The sequence below is a fragment of the Polypterus senegalus genome, chromosome 1, assembly GCF_016835505.1.
Source record: "Polypterus senegalus isolate Bchr_013 chromosome 1, ASM1683550v1, whole genome shotgun sequence".
Classification (NCBI taxonomy): Eukaryota; Metazoa; Chordata; class Cladistia; order Polypteriformes; family Polypteridae; genus Polypterus; species Polypterus senegalus.
The window spans coordinates 100,358,807-100,376,357 of record NC_053154.1 but is presented as its reverse complement, the minus strand read 5'-3'; the positions used below and the strand labels follow the sequence as shown (position 1 = coordinate 100,376,357).

The window sequence follows — 17,551 nt, the reverse complement described above, 5'->3', positions numbered from 1 at the left end:
GATGGACTAATAAAAACGAAAATATACAAAAGATATAAATTAAAGTGACCTAACTCAAGGTAGATTTGAAACGGTAAACTAATCCATAACTGAATTAACACAGAAATCTTTTTTCTCTGTTTAAAGACAGACAAGTCCACAAATTTCCAGTTCTTTTCAGTGGGAGAATTTGAAATTTAAAAAAAATGTGCACAGCACACTTTATTCAAGGTACAGCAAAGAAAATTGAGCTTTCCCAAAATATGTCCTTCAAAAATAAGTAAACCAAAATTGAATAAAATAAAGCCACAGTGAGATAAGTGGTTTACTGGAGACAGACAGACAAATATAACTGCAGCAACTGCTTCTTATGTTGTATACATTATACGCAAACACACCAAAAAATGGAATGTCTATAGTTTCAGTAACCTTTAAAGCTATGGCTTATACAAATTAGATGGGAATTATGAGGCATCAGTACTAAGCGAAGTGCAACAGTTGCTGACAAAAATCAGTACACTGACTCTAATCAAAATGTCCTGATGTTTTGAAAGGCTTGTAGCACTTAAAGAGAAATGTCAGGTATTAGCTGTAAGCAATATTGCAACTTAAACTAACCATCTGGTCATTGGGTCCTTTCAACTGATATAGCTTCTTCGTTTAATTTCAGAAGATGAAAACTTCATGGCTGATATTAGCTAGAAAACTGCCTCTTGTCCAGACCTTCATGGCTGATTTCACCTAGAAAACTGCTCCTCTCAGTAACATAAATGGTGTCGTCCTGTAACCAAACAGCAAAAGGCTGAAAAGTTTGTAACTTTTTGGTGCCCTTTGTAAATGTGAAAAGTTCAAAGGGTATCCCCTGGCCAAGGCAAAATTTGTTTGTCTAAACCAGAAAAAATTTAATTTTACTAAAACCTCAGTTTATAAATCTCTATCAAGAAACAATTGCAACCGAACCACTGATAAAGCTTACTAGCAATAAACACGTCTTAGAAGGAGGAAAAGTGACATAAATCACTGTCTGATATTGGTGTGTTGCTGGCTGTTTCATCTTAGTTTAAACTTTATTTATTTATTTTTTTAATCATTGTTTTTGAAGACAGAGCCATGATGCCAATTTGTTTTCTGAATGCTTTTTATGCTATATAAAATGGCATGGTGGAATACTTCTGATCTACAAAGAAAGCTTGCAAATAGTGTTTTTCCTTAATGTTCATTGAAAGTAGACCATTCAAGTTAGTGCTAGGGCTTTGTTTCTACTCCTTTTAAATCTATTCCCATTCTTGCAATGCTGGGTTATGCATACTGGTTTTCTAACTGATGCCAGGTGCTTTTAACAATTTCTGTCCCTGACCACATCTAAACCTTCTTCCTCATGAACTATCTCGATCTTCCTACTCTGCCTTCTAGCATATTATGCCTTTGACAAATTCTTAAAAAAAGGCTGACATGTATGTACAGACTAAATTAAGAAAAGAGGGAAGATGGATGTCTTTAATTGTGGTGTAGTCTCAGAAAAATAGGTTATATTTTTTAAAAAGTAAATACACATTTTCCAATACATGTGAAGTTTTCAACTGTAATTTCCAAGTTCATTCAACAGAATGCCTCCTGAAAACTTCTAGCAAAACTTGTTACGCTTTTGCCACATTTTTAAACACAAAATAAATTATATTAGGAATAATATAATACATTCCTCCAAAATGAATACTGTTGAACCAAAGTATGCTCTTATTACAGAACTAAATTCCTTCACTGAAATAGATTTTCCTGAACTCCGTTGAATAATTTCTTAACTAAAACCTTGCATTTGTGTCTTTGACATAGTCCCAACATGATTTTTCAAGGAAATCTCGGCCGTGCTACATGATAATGTACTTAGCATAGTGAACTTCTTCTTAGATACAGGGATCTTCCAGATTGCCTGAAGACTGCAGCAGCTAAACCCCTACTTAAGAAAAGTAATATTGGGTACTTGATAACTTTAGACCGATTTCCAATGTGCCTTTTTTAAGTAAAATTCTAGACAAAGTTTTTCAGCAATTAAAAGACTATTTAAATAAGCGTTCTATTTATCAATAGTTTCAGTCAGGTTTTAGAACAAATCAAAGTACAGAAACTACACTGTTTAAAAAAGTAGATAACTTACAGGTTAATGCAGACTGAGACCACGTATCTGTTCTTGCTCTACTATACCTGAGTACAGCATTTGACACCATAGACCATGGTACTTTAATAAATGGCCTTAGTCTCTATATGAGTCTCTTGTGCAGTGTCTTAAATTGGTTTCAGTCATATTTAACAGGTTGAAAATTCTTTGTTAGTTTTAGAGATTGTAGTTCTTAGATCTGTGAAATTGTATATGACATACCACAAGGACCTATTCTGGGCCTGCTCTTATTTTCAATCTATATACTCTCATTTAGGCAGATTATTTCAAAACATAAGGTGAACTTCCACAGCTATGCAGATGATATGCAGCTTTACCTATCTACAGCTCCCGATTCTCTGGGCTTTCTTACCCAATATCTGACTTGTATTTCTGAATTGGTAAGTAGTATTTTCCAAAAGATAAATAAGTAATTAAAAAAAAATCTTGGTCTTGGTAAAAATGAAAATAATGAGGATAGTAGAAATAAACTTGATCCCTTATTAAAAGTAATGCAGAATTAAAGAATTTAGATGTGATCATGAACTCTGTCCTAAACTTTAAATCACAAATTAACCATATAACTAAGACTACATTTTTTCATTTAAGGAACACTGTAAAAGGCAGACCTCTTATAATACTTCATGATGCCAAGAAATTAATTCAGGCTCTGTTTTCTTTTCCAGTTCACTCGTGGTGGTGTTCTAAGCCACTTCCACCATCTGATCAAAGTCCTGTGTAGCCATTTGTAATGCTTGAATGAAAGTGGACACCCCAACCTGCCACTATTCTCAAAACAAAACAAAAAACACTTAAGAACATTTATGTAACACAGTCTTTTGGCCTGGAAACCCTACAGATCTTTTTTCTTCTCCAGTTTAACTTTATAAAAAAAAAAAAGGGTTTGTTTATTTATTTATTTATTTAGATCATTTAGAAACTGAAAAAATATATATCCATATTTAAGGACTTTCCCTTAATTTCGCAGCTGTCTTATATTAAGTATGCATCATTTTTATATACTATTTATGTATTATTATTCTTAACTAATTTTAATGTTTTTATCTTCATGTAACAACTCTAGCATCTTGTAAAGCACTTTGAGCTACATCATTTCTGTAAAAATGTGTTATATAAATAAATTTAGTTGTAAATTAGTATGCAAGAATGTTCTGGTCTTTAAAATAGACATGTTCGGCAAAGTAATAATTTTAAGTAGAGCTTACTGAAGTTTCAAAAGCAAATTAATTTAAGAAATAACTCCAAAAAATGATTTCAAAAATATCAAACTTATTCTTTAAAAGTAAACAAAAATTCACAGAGGAACAAGACAATCTATGAAGTCTCATTCACTCATTCATTCTATTAAAAAAGATGATTAGGTCAGTGTCCAAAATTTAACGACCATCCTTTTGGAGCTTCCTCATTACACTTCAACATATCCCATCTAAATCCATTTAGACACCTGTACTTCTTGAAATACTATTGGATATTTTTTCAGTATTGGGCAAATTTATTTGCTTTAATTAATTGATTGATTTATGTATTTTATGATCATCAAAGAGTGGTAAGATGTCATGGTACTAACATCTGAATTTAAAATCTCTTTCTAAGTACTGTTCACTACTTGGTAAAATCCAGAAAAAATCAATCAGGGTTGTCTTTTGAATAATTAGCAATATTTAGTTATATAGTTCATTCATAACGACCAGCTAATTGATTTTACAAACAGATATATCACAATAATGTATTATAAATGAAAGCTAACAAAGCATCCATCTGATTCAGTTTCAAAAGGTACTGTGCCAATGTATGTTCAACATAAGTCTATTTTTGATACTCAATATCCATGACCTCATACCTTTGCATTCCTTTAGAGAGGCCAACTTTTTTTGTAAGTCTTTCACTGCAGCAGTCCACCAGCCTCTTGAGGATATACAGACATTCCCGAAATGTGGAGAAGAATGGGTAGTGACTGAGGATGCATAGTGAAGTTAGGGTGCTGTTGCGGTGCCGTTGGACAAGCTTGGCACAGCGCTTGCTTCTTGGTGATTTGTTTACATCTGGAGTAGAGTCAGAGCTGGCTGGCTGAAGTGAAGAACCACTTTCAGAGCTCTCACTGCCAGCCTCATCGTGTGTAGCTCCCAAATCCCCAGTGCCAGAGAAAGCAGATTTAGATTTTTCACGATTACGATGGCAATCAACCTTCTCAGATTTGCAAGAACGCTTCTGAAATGATCGATAAAAGTTAACACAGATCCCATAGCGGACTACACCAGTGTCCTTTTCTGTAAGTGTAAATACAAATGAGGTGTCATCCCGCAAACTCATGCGTTTCTGCCGTACACTTAAGCAACCTTCAGGCTGGCAAAAAAAGACCACATCTGGAGGTAAAGGGAAGTCCAAGTGGTCTTCAAGGGGGTAGCGTCGCAGTAGTTCTGGAGTCTGAGCAACACTGTCACTACTAGGCTGCCTGTGAAAAGAGAGACAAAAAAAAAAGTCTTTAGCAAGAGACCTAACATGAGGAGTATACTGTACCTGAAGAAAATAATATAAGGTTACAAGTTCAAATCCATGTAAGATACAAATGAAATATTCAATTACTACTTACTTTTCAGTCTTAATAATTTAGGTAAAATGTTCATCAAAAAAACAAATACACATGAAAGTATAGAAACCACTCCATCAAAAATATCTAAAGTTTAAACAATAATATGCTAATTACTGTGTGCCACATAATTTCTTAAGGAATACATGATACTTTAAATAAAATACACTATTAAAAATAAAGAAGCTCTGATTCACCAGAACAACAACAAATGACTTTTTTTTCTAGCATTACTCACCTGGCACCCACAATAACCAGGTAGTCTAGCAGGCGTGGGCAGACTTTTCTTTTTTGCATTTTAAAAATTTTGTTTAGGTCATTTCAGTCTTAGAACATAGTAGACTGAAGGGTCAGTGGGCCATTCCGTTGGCAGAAAAAAAAACTTCCTCAAGTCACTACACCATTCTGTATAAGAATAAAAAAGCAAAGTAAAACAATACAGAAAAAGAAAGTAAACAACAGAATACAATGAACTAAACATGTACAAATACAGCAAAAAAGTATTAAGGTTTATAAATTTTAAAAGTACAGGTTTATATGCCACAATAAAATTTTCTAAGTTCTAACAAATTACAATGGAAAACAAAAAATAGCCTAGCACAGCCTAGAAGCTGCAGTACATTACTAACATAATACTCAAAGATATAGTCCATTTTTTAAGGCCACAGCTAATATAAATATGTTAATAATCCAGAAATACAAGAAATAAATAAATCCCACCCTAAGCAACTCTCACTCATACAATTTTTGTATGGTTTGCAGAGAAATCAAACCACTGTTACCTTAAATACTACTATTTTAGTGGAAGAATGCTACACTGAGATAGAATTCAGATAGCAAAGGGTAGGAAACTATTCCAAGACATTTTAATGAGAAACTTAAAAAAATTGACACTTTATTTAAATTTACTAAGGGAGCTCCATGTACAGTGAGCTATTATTTTTGATTTACTGATTTACTATGTGTGTGTGTATATACTGTATGTATGTGTGTTCTACAACCATCGTTGTGCTGCTAGTGCTTATATTGAATATACTGTACCGTACATTTGCTGCCTGCTTCAAAGATGCACTATTCTTATCGTGAGTTTCTGATTAATGCAGTCAGTAGCATTTGATTAATATGGTTCTACAGTTGTGCTTGAAAGTTTGTGAACCCTTTAGAATGTTCTATATTTCTGCATAAATATGACCTAAAACATCATCAGATTTTCACTCAAGTCCTAGAAGTAGATAAAGAGAAACCAGTTAAACAAATGAGACAAAAATATTATATTTGGTCATTTATTTATTAAGGAAAATGATTGAATATTACATATTTGTGAGTGGCAAAGTATGTGAACTTTTGCTGTCAGTATCTGGTGTGACCCCTCTTTGCAGCAATAACTGCAACTAAACGTTTCCGGTAACTTTTAATCATTCCTGCACACCGGCTTGGAGGAATTTTAGCCCATTCCTCCGTACTGAACAGCTTCAACTTTGGGATGTTGGTGGGTTTACTCACATTAACTGCTCGCTTCAGTCCTTCCACAACATTTCGATTGGATTAAGGTGAGGACTTTGACTTGGCCATTCCAAAACATTAACTTTATTCATCTTTAACCATTCTTTGGTAGACCGACTTGTGTGCTTAGGATTGTTGTCTTGCTGCATGACCCACCTTCTCTTGAGATTCAGTTCATGGACAGATGTCCTGACATTTTCCTTTAGAATTCTCTGATATAATTCAGAATTCACTGTTCCATCAATGAAGGCAAGCCGTCCTGGCCCAGATGCAGCAAAACAGGCCCAAACCATGATACTACCACCACCATGTTTCACAGATGGGATAAGGTTCTTATGCTGGAATGCAGTGTTTTCCTTTCTCCAAACATAACGCTTTTCATTTAAACCAAAAAGTTCTATTTTGGTCTTATCCGTCCGCAAAACATTCTTCCAATAGCCTTCTGGTTTGTCCACGTGATCTTTAGCAAACTGCAGACAAGCAGCAATGTTTTTTTTGGAGAGCAGTGGCTTTCTCCTTGCATCCCTGCCATGCACACCACTGTTGTTCAGTGTTCTCCTGATGGTGGACTAATGAACATGAACATTACCCAATGTGAGAGAGGCCTTCAGTTACTTAGAAGTTACCCTGGGGTCCTTTGTGACCTCGCCAACTATTATACGCCTTGTTCTTGGAGTGATCCTTGTTGGTCGACCACTTCTGGGGAGGGTAACAATGGTCTTGAATTTCCTCCATATGTACACAATCTGTCTGACTGTGGATTGGTGGAGTCCAAACTCTTTAGAGTTGTATGTGCCCTGGAAACAGTTTGGATAATTTTAAATGAGAGAGATGCATTCAATGTATAATTTTGAGTTGAATAATTCTATGCTTTGCACATATGGAGCTCGAATGAATTATGTGCATTGCTACTTTCTACTCCTTTTCTGAGATGTTAAGTGAGAGATCCTTATCCCAGGACTGTAAAAAGGTTTTATAGATTACAGAGATGCTGTCTAAGTCCTCAAGATTGATCAAATTTCTTTCCATCATAGAGGTAAGGTGGGAGGTGAGAAAAATCGGGCAAGTTCCGTTTAACAAAGGTTTTAATTTGAATGTAGTGAAAGAAATGTGTTGCTGGAAAGTTAAGTGTAATTGTACTTAAGATGCAAAGACGTTGTCTATGTACAGATCTCTAAGTGATTTAATCCCAAATGTTTTCCAGACATTAAAAAATGTGCAGGCTTGAAAAGGTGGAAAAAGGTGGTTCTTGTACAGAGGTGCCACCGATAAAAAGCTTCTCTATCATAAAATACTTCCTACAATGGTTCGATATTCTGAGTGAGTGAAGAACAATTGTGTTGTTAGTATATTGGTGATAACTTATATTAATTGGGGTGCAAAGTAAGGAATATAAAGAAGTACTGCAGGATTTTATTTCTATTTGTGTCCATGTCCATGTTTTTATAGCGTGTATATTTGATGCCCAGTAATAAAATTAAAAGTTAGGTAGAGCCATGCTGCTTTCTGCCATAGGTCTTTGTAGGGTCACCCCTTTGGATACGTGGATTTTTGAATTCCAAATAAATGAGGTTATGGTTGAATCTAATTTCTTAAAAAAAGATATATTAATGTATATTGGAATGTTTTGAAATAAAAAGAGAAACTTAGGAAGAATATTCATCTTAACAATGTTAATTCTTCCAGCTAAAATGAGATGAAGGGTTGACTATCTATGCAAGTCTGACTTAATTTTCTCCATCCAGACAGCAAAATTTTGTTGATAAAGAGCTTTATGTTTACTTGTGATGTTTACCCCTACATATTTAACCTGATCTGTGATGATAAAAGGGAAGGTGTCCAATCTAATATTGCATGCTTAAGAATTCACTGGGAAGAGCACACTTTTACTCAAATTGATTCTGAGACCAGAAATCTTTTGAAACTCTATTAGTGCTGTTAGGACTGCAGGCACAGTATTTTGTGGATCTGATATATGCAGTACCGTATCATCTGCATATTGAGAAACTTTCTGTTCCAGTCCTTCTATGATACTCCCCTTTATCTCATAAGTATTTTTCGACAGTGAATTGGTAGTGGCTCAATGGCAATTGCAAAAAGCAGTGGCGACAAGGTGTATCCTTGTCTGGTACCATGTTCTAGTTTAAAGTATTCCAAATTAATGTGGTTAATACAAACTGAAGCTTCTGGATTGGTATAAAGGATCAATGCACAAATGTTCGGGCCAAACCCAAATTTCTCCAATGTAGTGATGAGGTAGTTCCATGCAACCATATAAAATGCTTGTTGTTTTTTAAGTGAACGCAATTCTTTGTAGAAATTCAGTCATTCCTCTATCCGTTTGTGTATGTAGTTCTTGTATGTTTTCTCGTTAAAGGCACGCAAATTAGATAGCTGAACAAGACAGAAATGTTGAAGCGAGCAGTATCACATACCCTAACTACGTCGACAAACCTAAGAAACATGAGCTTAACAGCAAAATTGAGGGCACAACAATATCCCAGCAACTTTTACGAATAACTTTTCTGCAAGTTTTGTCAGCATACCATAGACTGGACAAGAAAAAATACTTGCAATAACCATGTCAAATCTAAAACCCATCTCAAGAACCAGGAGAAATTAAGATCAAAAAGTGTTACTTTCCAGATAACAATAGAGGAAACAACAAAATCGTCAGATGCAAGACTCCAGTTTGTGGAGGACTTTGTGGTCATGCGAGTCAGACATACTGCTAGAAAAAATGATGTGTCCTGTCTTTATTAAAACTAGAATTACCAAAGCCTACAAAACAACTCAATCCTGACCGACCTTAAATTCCTTTGCACCTCTCCTTCAGTGTCCTTTGTGTTGTAAATGTGTCAATCAACACAAGCATTAAGCAGCCTGCTATCCCATCCCCCCACCCACCGCCACAGCTCATTTTGCAAAGAAGGTTCTCAGTGCTCAGTGTTTAGCTTGGAGTGAAGTGTCTGGAGTTGTAGAGGGCACATAATACATCGTCATTTGGAATACATACATTTCATGTGTGTACCATGTCTACTCTGTAAACTAATCATTAAAACAGAAACGTTTTTCATGTTTTAGTAATAATTGACAAACTGTAGACATGGAGTGTATAATGTGTGAAGCCTGAAGTCTAAATATCAAAAAAAAAACCAAAGTCCACATTTGACTTTTCTGTTACAAACTCGGCACCTACAAACCTGGGCAGAAGAACAGGCTTCTCCTCAGATGCAACAAGCCCTTCAAAGCGGGTCTCTCCTTTTTTTTCTGTTTAATTCCTGGATTTAGCTTCTTGCAGATTAGTTTGTGATTATTTTAAGATATGCAGTAGATGAAGCTACAGATGTAATGATGCACATTTTAATCTGTAAACATTTAAGGTTTAAGAATCATTATAAATAATTTACATAATTAAAATTACAGGGACTGAAGACCAGTACTTTTTGGCAGATTTTATCTTTATGGAGAGCTGCAGCTTTTCCACCTTTTCAAGGGCAGCACTTCAGTCCCTTCATAACAACCAGCTGAATCTTAATGACATTTTAGCAGTGGTTACAGAAAATGCATCATACCATCTGAAAGCATACCAGGAAGTTTTAAAAGGGGTTATGCCTAAGAGTGTACATTCAACCTGCTTGTGTCATGTCATCAGATTAGTGGGAAAGATGTGGCAGCACTAGAAATACTTTAGTAAGGCTGCACCACTAGTGGGTAAAGTCTGCCTTCTTCAAGAAGCCTGCCAGGAACCCTAGAGACAGGAAACACCAGGTGGAATAGCAGGTTTGAATCAGTAGGTACCTCGCTGATCATATTCACACCTCTACAAAAATTTCTTTCAGGCTGTAACAAATATCCTAGACCCTAAAAAATAAGTTAACCATCATCTCAGGAGGATGCATCAAACTAGTAACAGCTCTTACAATTCTGAAGGGCACTAACTGTCCTACTGCAGTCTCAGTATACAGTATCGTGGAGGAACTGGGCTCCTACCTGATGAATGGAACTGTATAATAAGGTTCAGTTGTACCAGTGTGCTTCTACAGTCAGTTTTGACGATTGATCATACTTTTCAAATTGTTTTAATTCTTTAAAAACGTCCTGCTGGAATCGCTTTATTTGGACATTTGTCTTTCACCCATAGGTGATGTCGGTTTGCTTTTGAAACTACCATTTTGTCCAAGTAGGAATCAAAGTCTAATTCTTCATAAGAAGTGGATGATCCTGAGTTACCAGTGCGCATAGTTTCATCCAGTGGTGGTGTTTTAGGTAGTAGTAATCCCTTCATGTGAACTGCTACATCATAGAGTGCCTTTTTTCCATTAGCAATCTGGTCACTGCTCAACAAAATTCAGTTTATTGGATTAACATAAATAGCAGCTAACAAGGTTTGATTATCCAGTAACAGACTCTCTCTTTTGTTCTTTGAAGACACAATACCATCAGCTATTAACCCTCCACTTTTGTTCAGGCAATATATCAAGCTCTTCCATTCCAAGAAAAATTTACCAGGTGTTAAATCTTCATATTGCAAGCTCATGGTGACAGTAAAGGGGTAAGAAAGTAGACTTTCCAGTTCTTTTACTTGTGCCCACAGGCTTTCAGTTAATAAAATATTTTCATTTTCCAGTTCTTCAAGAAAGTCTTTTAGTTCAAGCAAACGCTTTACCATCAAATAAGTGCTTCTCCAGTGTGTTGTTTGATTCAAAATGGCTCCTTTTCCTGCACTTATTGTAATGTACCATAATCCAGATACAATATGTGAATGTCTGGTTGTATAATAGCTCAGCTGAACTTCACACTAGTAGTAACACAACTATGCACTGGGCTTTGTTCTTACAACAGAGAAGTACTTAATTGTGACTACTGTTTGTGAAATGAGACATCTGAACTTGCAAAATTTTTTTTTACATTACAATTTAAATTTATTAGGAGTCGGAGTACATTTTTGCCGATTTCGACTCCAGGTACCAAAATCGTCTCCGACCCCACAGTCCTGTATTTTACACCTCCAAACAATTTTAAGTTGCAACATGTCAAGTCAGGGAGCATGCATTGGTATAGTGCGTTACCGCATCCACTACATGACAAAACAGCTCAGGATCCAGGTTGGCAACTCCCCAGGCAGTCACGCGGTCCAGTCCCACCCTCCAAAAATGACCCTCTATCTGCCACTGCCAGGTGTTATTTGGGCCTGGTCCAGCCACTCGGGTCCCCAACAATGACGATCTTACAAGCTGGATCACCTTTGGGGAAACACGCCACATGGCCGTAGTGACGTAACTGACACTCCCTCACAATAAGGCCGCTCATTCGACACAAAGTCAGATAAGCGGTACCCAAGGATTTTCCGGAGCATTTTAACTATGGTCATCACATTTTAGAGATTAAACTCATGATCATTAGTTTGCCTTCAAAAACCAAACAACAAAAAATTAGCAATTGAATATTCATATTCAGCAATAAAACGTGCTGTTTTGCCTATTTTGCTAAGTATTATCTATGATTAAGCTCTTCTGTTAACACACTGCATCTCGTATTAATAAGGAGATGTGTCTTGTGCTTTGAAACACTGAAAAACTACATTTTATTACTTTGGTATTAACAAACGCAGCAGAGCATTTCATCGCCGGAGGAGACAAACTAAATTTTGCTTGAAAGTTGTACTAGTTACAACTGCTGCAAGCACTGCCAGTTTAGAGTTTCCTAATACATCCAACAAGGTTTCCCTTGTTACTCAGACCTGTAAACACAAGTTAGAAAATGACAAACGACAGTGCCATTCAATCGGGAAGGGGTCCTTGTATAAAGTTCGAGAGGCACAAGAACAGCATAACAATTACTCACTGGTACCGTAAGAAATATTGTCAGTGTACTCTATGTTGAAACTGGAAGAGCACTGCTCAGAAAACTAACACAAGACAGGTAGCAGACTATGGGAGGTATTTTCTGCCAAATTTAAAACGAAAATGCAATCTCTCTTTTGTAAATTAATTTTTAATGTCTGCATGCAAAAATGCTGCAAAAATTAAAATGAAAATTAACTAATCTCATTTGCATTTTCATTTTCAGCCTGAGCTGCAATAAAGCTTCAAAAATGAAAAGTAAAACCCATTTCCACTTTGCATTTTGATTTTCAAATTCTCAACATACAAATAGCAGGGGTCAATGGGCAGGGTTTTGCAACTCAAATTCCAACGGTTCTTTGTCCTTTTTAGATGTACAGCCACTCCGATCGATAGAATACTTCTCACTTTAACTGTGTTTAATTCACGTGATTTTGATATTTTCAACTCCATACTGCAAGCTTCACAGCAAAATCGTCTCACAAAATCCGAAGACCATGCATAATTCTAGTTCAGAAGTAATTAATGTACTATTTAATTACAATATTTTAACATGACAGAAATTAGCCTTAAATATGTCAAAATTGACATTTATTTACACTGAATTAGACACTGTGTATTTCTGTATTATGATAGTGTAGCAGCAGCACAGTGTACCACAATGGCATTTACATCTTTGAGGTGGCTTGCTATCCTTAAAAGGACTGCTTGCCTTTTGCTGCACTAGCTTGAAATGCCCGTGCGAGTATGCAGAGCTGCTCTTTTTATAGGCGTTGTTGCTATTGGTGATACAATGCCAGCTCAATCTTTTGGTGACTCATCCCTAATTGATGTACCACTGCATAGCCCTCTCTTCAAAGTCACTGTCCCCAATGGCCACTTCCAACTCCTTGCAACAGTGCACAAACCAACTGAAACGGCTGGGGGTGGTCTTTCCCTACCGCTTTAGTCATACAGCCATTGTTGAGGATACATCTGCGGGGTTTAGGAGTGCTGTGTTGTCTGATGGCACAGCAGAGACATTGTGTGCTGCACTGGCAGGTGGCACAACCAGGATGTTAAGTGCTGTATTGTTGTTCAGTGCAGCAGCTGTATTCAACATAGGTCAGCTGTAATCAAGCAGGCGAACCTCCTGGTATGAAGATGCAGATGTACCAGGTTCTGTGCTGAACTGGCACTGCAAAAAGTGTTCCAGGTCAGAATCTCAGCTTTAGGCTCTCCCTTCATTGCTGCTTTAAAATGCCTCCACAATCTGCTTTGTCCTTTGCTTGCACATTTTTACCACTGGCCCTGCTTCTCATGATTGGTGGAGCTACCCAGGTGTCAGCCTTTCAACTGTCTCCAACCTTGTACTGCTGCTGCAAACTGGACTCCAGGTTATGGATCTGAGCCTCAAGGCCCTCCAGCAATTCCACCGGAGAGCCCAATGGTACAATACAATACTACCAAAATACAAAGCGTCCTGTTTCCACTTCAGTGTAAATAAATGTAAACTATTATGTAATAAAGGCTAATTTCTGTCATGTTAAATAATGTTAAGAACTTGAAAATGAAAATGCAAAGTGGAAATTGAAAATTCAATGAGCAGCAGGTGGCGCCAGTGTTTATTTGCATTTTGCTTTTAAATTTTTGCAGCATTCTAGCATGCAGACTTTGAAAATGAAATTGCAAATGAGGTTATTTCGTTTTCATTTTATCAGCATTTTTGCATGCTGACTGAAAATGAAATTGCAAAAGAGAAACTGCATTTTCATTTTAATTTTTGCAGAAAATACCTTCCATAGCAGACAGCCTTCAGGTATGGTAACTGAACTCATGATGCTTAAACTGTAAAACTGCATATACCAACGATTCCAACTCAAACTAAGTAGTATTTACAAATCAAGCATAGCCTTGAGTCCTTCATCAAACATGTAATTTGTTAATACAGTCAAACCTTTGCTCAGATTCTGATTGATTATGCGTTACAATTTAAGATGTCTGAACAACTGTCAGTCAAAGACCCTTCCCCCACAACTAACAATACTACTGTACATTAATGGATTCTACTTTTACATCACTCTATTGCCTATAAAAGCCACTGGAATACCACAAGCATATCAGAGTCAAGTTTTAAAATACAGGACATTGTGAAGTGATGTTAAAAAGTGTGTATTTAATCTTTTCTACTAACACATATGAAATATCATGTGTTATATGAATAGGACTTATTGTTACAAAAAAATCCTTAAATCAACAAAAACGTGGTAATTAACTGTTTGTTGAAGTAACTAAAAATGTAAAATGCACCAACTTTGAAATCACTTAGTCCCCACACCTGACAGTTATGCCCTGCATACATTTTTTTACTTGTTATATATAGTTTTTACTGATGTATTACAAGTGGCAACTTTCATCCAATTCTACCAATACTGTAAAAGAGCTACTTGTGTTACATTTTTAGAATTTTGGTATCAATTTGATCCCAACATATTAGTTCTTGTGACATCTTTATCTGGATGTATAAATACTGTAGTTCCAGGAAGAAACCAAATTAAGCTTACCACTAAAAATAAATAGGTGTACTTTTTGTCATCTTGATAATTCTTTAAAAAAAAAAACTTTTGCTAACACCTACAAATAAAGCATATATTTGTGGAGAGTTTTTTTTTTTTAATAAACATGGGCCATTTCTCCAATACATAACATGAGTATGAAAGCATTACATAGATAACATAACCCACACATTATCATTCACAGAAGTTAATTCAATGAAGTTTACCATGTAATGTAACTTCACTTGTGTCGAATTAGTAAAAAACTTTCAAGGTATTCAGAAATAACAATGTGATAGACTTCTTTCATTGGGCAGAAACAATTTTTCACCTGGAAAATACAATAAAAGGTAGACAAGATTTGTGTTTGTGCACCACCACATTTATAATAACTATTAGCTGTGATACCTGGCTTCACCTGAAAAATTTTATTAAAAAAATATGGGCATCAGTTAAAGAGATATATCAGAAGTACTATGTAACTAAGAGAGTACTTTTATGTGCACGGTATTTGTAGTGGTTTTTTGTTATGAAGGGCTTTATTAGGTCACTGGAGCACTTAGTTTTAAACACGCTACATATAATTACCCAGAAGTAAAACATTCCTGATTTTCAAAGTGACTGACCTTGGCCTTTGCTGATTGTCACTGGAAAACACAATTTTACAGGAAACTGTATTCTTTTGAATTTAAACAGGTAACAGCTGAATAATGGGAAATTTGGCAAATAAATGTAATTCCACCCTGCAGAACATCCTGTAAAAATGGTAGCTTCAATCAGATTTTAATGTTAACACTTTGATCTGGAATTTTGTAATGTTACAAAGGTTTTGAAGGGTTTAGATTAAAAGCAATACTAAACTGAAATAAGCCTAGTGTATGGGGGCAACAGCTTAGCTCATATAAAGTCATGAACTAAAAATTGGAAACAGTAAGAAATTAAATAAATACGAAATAAACTTGTAAAATGGAAAACACTGAAAAGTGAAATAAAAAGTTGAGCAAACAACAAATTCTAACCTTGTAATGACCACTACATTTATATTGCAGCAAGCTAACTAAACTAAGCTTAGCCTCAAATGTGGCTTTTACTTTGTTCACACAATGATTTTTTTGCCATCTTTTAGTCTTATGAGGGAGTACCCAATAATAACTGGAATTGTTTTAATAATTTTTACTTACTGAAACTTTAGGCTCCTTCAAAGTACTCTCCATGTGAACGAACACACTTATCTCAAAGGTTTTCACACTGCTGGAAACATTTTTGTAATCACTGAAGAGGAACATTGTTCAATGCCTGCCATGATTTTCCTTTGACTTCCTCCACAGTACAACGCTTTACTTTGAGTTCTTCTTTTCATATGTGGGAACAAGAAAAATGATCACCCATCACGAAGAACACCGTTTCTGTGTTAAATTTGTTTTCTCTTAGGGAAAACAGCTGCTGAAACTGTGGTGATGTTTGAAACTGCTTTTAAAGAGGAAGGTTTAAGTAAAACACAGGTCTATATAGTGCTGGGCAGTATACCGATTCATGCCAAAAACTGTTTTTATGATATGGATTTTTCTTATACCGCAATACCAGTTTAAATAGCCTAAACAATATTTGGAACATGGCGCTGCGGTAAACTGTTTAAGGGGGGACCTTTTTCACTGCTGCACCGCTAAACACGCATGCAATGGAGTACATGCATTAGCGGAGGTATTGAGCGGTGAAAATGGACAGAGAACATTCCGAAACTGAAGCTGTAGAAGACAACAAAGTTGAACATGATGACACAGAAGAACTTTTTTCCGAAAAATGAAGATATGTCTGTTGTCTGGAGATACTTTGGTTTTAAAAGGTCGGATGTGGACCATTATGTTCAAATGTGTGAATACTGTTTCTATACTATTGGATAATACTGCAAGCCAAGTTGTACTTGTTTTTATTATGTTTTCAATACTGTGTAATATACCTGGGTACTGTGTAATAGTGTGACAATGCCGGTACCCTACAGTCTCCATCTTCCCACATGGGAGCCTGTTGAACCAACACCATCGATAGTTATATAGTTATGACCGAGATGAACTGACAAATCTCATTGAAGCCAGGGGATTGTGGATAGTGCTCAAGTGCTTTTATTAAAAAAAAAGTCAAAAGTAAAACCAAAGGAGTCCATTGTTCAGTGTTCAAAAAAATTCAACACCCAAATAGCAAATCCATAAAACCAGTGAAACGTGGGTATAAAATCCATAATAAATAAATCTGTTAAAATAGAGGTTAAAATGCAGTCTCTCTCCTCACTCGATCACAGCCCACCACCTTCTATCTCTCCGGCTCACCCATCACTGACGTTGCCAGCAGAGCCTCTGCACCACGAACTCCTTTCTGCTGACCCACGTCTTGGCTGCCACCACACTGTGCAGCTGGATCGCCCGAAGTCGGCACACCTCCCGTCTTCCTTCGCGTTCACTCAGTCGCTCCTCAGATCCATTGGGAGGTCTTACATTTTACTCAACCCCACTCTACACGCTTAGCCAGTGGGGCAAACCAGCCCCTAGAGTGCCTCTGCCTGCACTACCTCACGGTGCCCCAGCTCGTGCTGCCTTCTCCTTCCTGGTGTCTGGATCGTCCCCCATGACTGCTTTTTCCCTTCTTTAACCTCCTTCTGTTCTATGTTTTCTTTTTTCCTTCCCCCTATCCTGCCAGCCCATAAATATATGTCTCTGTGGGCGCAGCGCCTTAATCACCTGCAGCAGAAAGCTGATGAAACAACTGAGAATGATCACACCCGCACATGTATGTGCAACACGCTCCAATCATCTCAGCAACTCCCTATGGTCATACAATCGTGCCCACGGAGATGGACACGGCGAACTGGATTTAAAAACTGACCATATTTTTTTGAACCCGCATACCTGCTATACCACAAATACCATTAAACAGT

At 36.5% G+C, this 17,551-nt stretch overlaps 1 protein-coding gene across 28 annotated transcripts in view; it reads right to left on the bottom strand.

The window, feature by feature from the left end:
* madd (MAP-kinase activating death domain) overlaps positions 1-17,551 on the bottom strand; it is a 252,051-nt gene that overhangs the window by 141,179 nt on the left and 93,321 nt on the right. For 26 of the 28 annotated variants that reach the window (XM_039753998.1, XM_039753924.1, XM_039753975.1 and 23 more), the window contains exons 2-3: positions 4,978-5,144; positions 3,993-4,604 (exon numbers count right to left, since the gene is read on the bottom strand). In XM_039753998.1, the coding sequence (XP_039609932.1) occupies positions 3,993-4,604; positions 4,978-5,036 (671 nt within the window). In that variant the 5' untranslated portion in view covers positions 5,037-5,144. Of the gene's footprint in view, positions 1-3,992; positions 4,605-4,977; positions 5,145-14,849; positions 14,925-15,803; positions 15,948-17,551 lie in introns of those variants that run through there. The other 2 variants (XM_039753939.1, XM_039753933.1) reach the window with 2 other exon arrangements.